General features: G+C 46.3%; 1 protein-coding gene across 1 annotated transcript in view; it reads right to left on the bottom strand.

Moving 5' to 3' along the window:
* The window catches only part of LOC104546936 (potassium voltage-gated channel subfamily D member 3-like), a gene marked incomplete at its 5' end in the record, with an annotated part of 26,245 nt that extends 23,065 nt beyond the window's left edge, over positions 1-3,180 (bottom strand). The window contains one exon of the mRNA XM_010192448.1: positions 3,018-3,180. Coding sequence (XP_010190750.1) covers positions 3,018-3,180 — 163 coding nt within the window. The remainder of the gene's footprint in view (positions 1-3,017) is intronic.
* Positions 3,181-6,377: the final 3,197 nt, after the last annotated feature.

Below are 6,377 nucleotides of genomic sequence, written 5' to 3'. Positions count from 1 at the left end.
ACTCTAAACAGGGAGCTGATTTACTCTTTCTAGGAAAACGCAGCAGCGGTGCGGGAGCTGTCAGCGGCTGCCTCTGCTTTTTCTTTCAAGGGTTGCCAAGTGGGAGCTGTGTTCCTCAAACCAGCACCAGACCCTGCATCTCCTCCTTCTTCACATCGCATCCATGCTGCACACTGAACACAGCGAGAGACGCCAGCGATCTCCCAATCACAAAGTCATGCTGTTGTCGAGCCTTTAATGTGTCAGTCTCTTTTAAAACCAAAGGCTGTGACATTCCCTGAAGAACAGCATCATTTCAAAGTCAGGAAGTCTATTCTTGGCACATCAGTCAAAAAGAAAAAAAAAAGTCTTTGGGGGGAAACAAGTCCCCTATTTTACCAAAATGAACCTTGTCAGAAATGATCAATTCGTCTTCTATTCAGATTGACCTGGTCCTTGCTGCGTGCCAGAGGACAAAATTTGATGACGCAGCACAATAAATTAAGACTGCCAGATCTCCTTGCAATTAATTCTCTTGCAGAGCAGGTTTGGCAAAGAATAATTTATCCCCAAGGTGATTAAATCACTGGTAGCTTTTGGGTTGGTGGCTTTTGGTTGGTTTTGTTTCTTTTTCCTTTTTAAGGAACGTTTCTCCTCAGTTAGTTGAAGAATAGATGCTGATGAGTAACAGCCACCTCCCGGTCTTTAATTAATGCTATTTAAATACCTGTTCCTGTTAGACCAATGCCTCTTCAACAGTTAAGAGGCAAAGTGAAGACTGAGCACCCAGGGGGACATTGGGGCTGTGCTGTATTTTCCTGGTTTTTTGGAGTGCAGCCTCTCAAACCCCCAGCACTGGAGAGCCCAGGTCTACCACAGCCCAACCTTTGAATCCGTGGATGTCACATCCTCCCATTTGATGCTTGTACAGTGCTTTTGACTTTATTGTTTCTCACTGGAAAACTTCAGCCTGAGTTAATAATAAATAAATTAATATGGTCTATAGCCTAGTCTTGAAACCTACTTGGTTATTATAAAAGTTATGATTCTTGAGCTAAATAGAACTTCTTTTAAAGCGTTTATACTAATACATACCCTGCAAATTGTTTACTCTTCAATTAAAAGAGAAAAATAATCTATTTAGCAGACTAGAAACTTGGGGAAGATGTCTGCGTTATTTCTTCAAAGCTTTATTCTCCAGACTCTGCTCATAAGGAGCTGCTGCTGCTGGGCTCTTGGTATCCAAGGGCTGAGGGAAAGCAGAGAGCTCTGCCAACCTTCTGGAAAACGCCATGTGGATGTCTTTGTATCTTTAATTGGAAGTGGACAGAGTTTTAACTAATCCTAAAAGTTTCCTGCCTCTGAGGAAGGGATTCAATTCACAGGAGGATGATGCTGGAAGAAATGCGCTATCGAAGCCAGTTCTTCACTTCTCGGTGTTCGCTCTGGCCATCTCCAGAGAGCGACATTAACGTGCTGCTGTCTCTCTCCTTCTCTTTAGTATTCATGCAGTGATGATCATGTGAAAATTACTCACGCTTCTGACTTGAGAAAACTTTCTTAGCCCAGAAATTCATCCAGTATCAAGGGAATTAGAAATTCAAATGGGGAAAAATTATACACTCTGTGTGTCAATACAGCAAAGCTTATAAAAGCTGCAGTCAGTCACATTGGCTTTGAAGGTGGTGGCATGTTTCCTTGTCACCAAGGGGATCAGAGTCCAACAGATACAGGGAAAGGTGAATCAGAGCCAGAAACCTTGGTGCGGTGCCTGGGGAGAAGGTGCTGGGGCTTCTCTGCATTGGGATCCATGGCCATGCACAAACCTGGTTTCTTTATTTCTCTTGCCTATTTATTGGCTGCCTGGGCCGTACCATAAAGCAGGTTCTGCCTCTCGCTGTGTTTTTGTGCCATTTCAGCAGAACAAGTGCTTTCTCTATGTCTTCAATTATTTAAATGAGCTGTTGCACGCTCGCCCCTTCACAAACCTCTACATGAGCCCTCTCATCCTTCCCATGCACCAACACCCAGTGCAAGTTAAACCCAGGTACCTTATGCCTGGGTGCAGCCTCACGTTAGGAAAATAATTTGAATTTATTAAATTAATGTAGTGATCTGTACTGGTTTCCCTCTGCCTGGCTGCTGACTGAACAGTGTGTGGTACCGAGTGGACTTTCATTATATCTTTAGATTTTTTTATCTATATGATCTTGTATGACTGATCAGATGAACAACTCCCCCTCAAGCACACTTCCAAAATCACTGTGGTTTGATGTTCTGTTTGTCCGATGCCAAACCTAGCACAGGTGTGTGTAAAACCCAGCGGTGACTTAGGGAGCCTGCAGCCCATCGCTGTGTGACTCTCACCGCTCTCCTGATGTGTTTTGACTGCCAAATGTGGTGGTTTTGTAGGTCTCAGGTCTCAGCTCTGCTGTCAGCTCCCTGAGATGCAGGAAGCAGGCAGGGCGCAGATGCTTGCCTGCAGCAGAAATAGCAGATCTCTGCTGCTGTTCTCCATCCGTCCCCCGAGTTTGGGTTTCTGGCAGAGAGCGTTCCACAGGGAGGGAAAAAACCCCGGACCTTTGGCTTGCAGTTCTTGTAAAACCCTGATTCTGTTCTGGTGTAACTTAGCGGACTGAAATAGAGATATAATAAACCTGGTTTACTTTCTCAGTGAATCAGTGAACTTATACTGGGGAAAAACTGCTCAGGTTTTGGAATATTCAGTGATCCCCTGGCGTTTCCAGGGGTTTTTGTGTATTCCTGGCGTTTTGTCTGTGTTTGAGGCTGCAGCTTTTTGGGGTACGTGTACTGGTGAGTGCGTGTTTCCTAATGGGTGTTTTCAAAACTCGAGAGAGAACAGGAACCAAGCAGCCAGAAAGACAAACAGCTCCCGTTAATGATTTAGGGGTTGATGAACATCACAGGTGTAGGTGCACACGGGCTGCCCTCTGCGATGCTCCAAGTTGTCACCAGAGCCGCTGAGCCCATGGTGACAAGCAGGGGTGCGGGTTTGGTGGCGGTGGGGGATGTCTTACCTTCTGCGCTCTGCGCTTGTCGGCACGCTGGTTCTGGTGGTAAATTCGGCTGAAGTTGGAAACAATGACAGGGACCGGCAGAGCGATGACCAGCACCCCGCTCAGGGAGCAAATGGAGCCAAAGATCTTCCCAGCAATGGTCTTGGGCACCATGTCACCGTAACTGGGGGAAAGAAAAAACAAAAGGGAAGCCCCTCCCTCAGACAAGTGCAACAGCACCAAAAGCCTTTTCAGCAACGTGAGTGTCCAGGTCGGACACTAAAGCTTAGAAATCCACCCTGCGAGCATTGCTTCACGTGGTGCTGTCACCCGCAGGTGATGATTTGCACCACGCTTTGGCAATGAATTAAACCAAACCAAAGAAAAGTGCTTTTGTTGCAGCATAGACGTGCCAGTTCAGACAGGTGCTGAGAACATCAAATTCCCATCCTCGCTCGTTTAGTACCCACCTCTCCACGTAGGTGAGCTCTGATAAGCTAAATTGTACATCTGCGCATGAGCAGTTTGTCTCTTCACTCCCTGGTACCCAGGTGCAAGTGACACCAATTTACGCTCCCATCTCAAACCCCAGCAGCTCCCTTGGCATCTGTGCTGTCTGAAATCTGGGGCTTGTTCAGAGTCTGCATTCAGTAAAGGGCGAATTCTCAGGAAAATTATTATGAAAAATATTCATATGAACTCTGCACTGGGTTTGACCCAACAATCTTCATTAACAGGTGTGATTTCTATGTTAAATAACACCAGCAGAACCCGAGATGGAGTAATCCGTTTTGGGCAGATGGGAGGCGGTGCTGGTTTAGGGTCTGTGGATGCCACGTGTCAGAAACCACCGCTCTGCCCAGGGCTTGTTTGTGGTTTTACTCTGCAAATCGCAAAAGCTTTCTGCAGCAGTTTTGTCCTTCACTGAAGCTTTGATGCTGTCCTGTAAAGCAAACCCATGTGCTTTGCCGTATGGCTGCTCACCAGAGCTGAGAGGAGCGTGGCGGTTCCTCCCTCATGGGATGTACGGTACCAAAACCACTCTAGGGTGCGTGATTGCATGTGCTGGCTCACCAACTGCTGCGTTACAGCAAATTTAATGGGGATTTTTTAGTTGGATTTACAGTTTGGGCTGACACAACCCATCTCAGGTGCTTTGACCTCTAAATTCCACCCAAATTCACCACCACTCACGATTCCCCTGCCTCACAGCACAACGTCTGACACCAGCGCACACCAGATGCTGGCGATGCCGATGCTGACCCCAGCAGCCACAGCGTAACCTCCAGAAACCCTCTGAAAGTGACTGCACTGCTTGCTCATGCAAGGGGCCGACAGGCAAATAAAACCCTGCAGAAAGCCGGGTGTGGGCTGCGCTGTGTTCTGATCACGTACAAAGAGCCGGTCTGTGGCTAAAGCCCCTGGAGTGTGCTGGGAACGTGATGGGCACAGAACGGGCTGAATTCACAGGCCTGGTTTCAGTGGGCCGTTTACTGCATGCTTGTGTGCAAATGTATATTAATATCAATACTCATTGGAGTAATTTTCATCTGGAGGAAAGGGAAAAGCAGGCAGCCAAGTAACAGGAGATTTTTATTTTAAATTTTTTTTAAGAATATATCTCTGATACCGAGATGACTGTGTAAAACCGCCGGGCTGTGGGAATTCCCAAAGTACGTCTGTGACCGAGCAGGGCGCGCTGTACTCTGTGAAATCCCCCTGCGGGCAGGTCTGTGACCCACAGTAGAGGAGCGGCACTGGGCACTGCAGCTGCTGCTGTCTGCAGTAGATGGGGAAGGATGCCCAAATTAAAACCTGGGCCCAAGGAGGATGCTCCTTGTTTCAGGGGCTTGAAATCTGGAGGGGGCCCCAGTTCTCGTTGTGTCCCAGGAAAGGTTTAGTTTCAAGCTAAATGACAGCTTTTCTCTGGCATGTTCAGGATGGCTTGTTTTTGTGGTGGCTTTTTGTGTGTGTGTGTGTAATGCTCCAGGCTTCACTAGCTAAGGCTTAATTACCCCGAGCAGTCTTTTTCCTGCCTTCAGCTGCATTAAAACTCCTCAGAATGCCTCAAATCAATAAAATGCTATTTATGTCTATTAACTTCTTAGCTGCTGCTTTATGCAAGGAGTTCAAAAGCTCTGGCTAAGTGACAAGGTCTTCTGCCTCATTTAACTCTGTTCTAAAAAAAAAATAATCTTTCTTTCTTTTCTCCTGCTGCCCCTTAACACAATAAGGCTGGAAATTAATCATATGCCTCCAACATGATCTCAGTGACCTGGCGCACTGAGAGAAAGCCCTTCGGTGCATTGCTGGAGAGTGCAGTAATAATAAGTGTCTGGCTCAGCGTCTGCCTTGTTCCTATCACAGCCTGAGAGTTACCTCATTACTCGGGACTTCAGAGAAGGGGCTTTAAAACACCAGCAGCAGAGATCAAACTGCCTTGGGGCGTGGGGGATTTTGCTGGGGAGATGTAGAAATGCGGCTGTAAAGCCATGAGGAGCGTCTGCAATGAGGAGCTGTGCAGTGGCCGGGACAGGGTGCGCAGGAACCAGAGCTCGCACTCGCAGCACCGAGTCCCGCACCTACCGCAGGGTTTGGGATGCACCCCTAAAATTGCAATTGTTCTCCTCCCATTCTGACCTATGCCGTTACTGCAGTATTAATTGCTGGAGTGGCTATTTTTGTCCTGAATGGTACCACAAGGCACTAATGGCCACATGGCATATTTATAACAGGTACAGTGCCAAATAATCTCAAATATCAGATTTCGGCTGGTGCTAATTGGATGTTTTAAACCCAAAACTTCTTTTCCTCAGACTGGAATGAAAGAACTAAACTTGCCCGTTAATTTCTTTAGTAAAAGGTAACTTGTCACCTAAACCATTTCTTTTACAAAAAGTGCATTTCAAGTAATTCATCAATAACCTCATTAGAGCAACAAGAAGATAGAGGAGTTAGGTAGTGATTAACATGCAGAGGGTCTAATGGGATGCTGAGCCCATAATAAACCGATGGGAGGCTGCACATTCAGTAGACTTAAATGTGACCTCTGGTAAATCATTTCAGCTTTCTGTACCCATTTCCACATTTATGAAATGGCAATTGGTTCCTTGTCCCCTTTCCTTCCCCTAGTGTCCCTTCTAAGCCCCGTTTCCTACCAAGGAAATGCTGTGAACACTGAAACCTACCCATGGTAGGAATAATGTAAAGTGCAAGTAAAGCCTTAAACAGACAAACCAGGAAAAACAAATAAACAAACATAAAAACCCAAACAAAATAGAAAATTACTTTTTAGTGGTCACTCTTTAGGCTGGAAAAGGCTGCGAATGCAGAATTTCAATGTTATTTTATTTGTGCTGCGACTTCAGTGCTCTTTGGCTA

Source organism: Mesitornis unicolor, unplaced genomic scaffold (assembly GCF_000695765.1).
Source record: "Mesitornis unicolor isolate BGI_N332 unplaced genomic scaffold, ASM69576v1 scaffold17599, whole genome shotgun sequence".
Lineage (NCBI taxonomy): Eukaryota > Metazoa > Chordata > Aves > Mesitornithiformes > Mesitornithidae > Mesitornis > Mesitornis unicolor.
The sequence above is the reverse complement of the archived record's forward strand: the minus strand, read 5'-3'. Positions and strand labels throughout refer to the sequence as shown.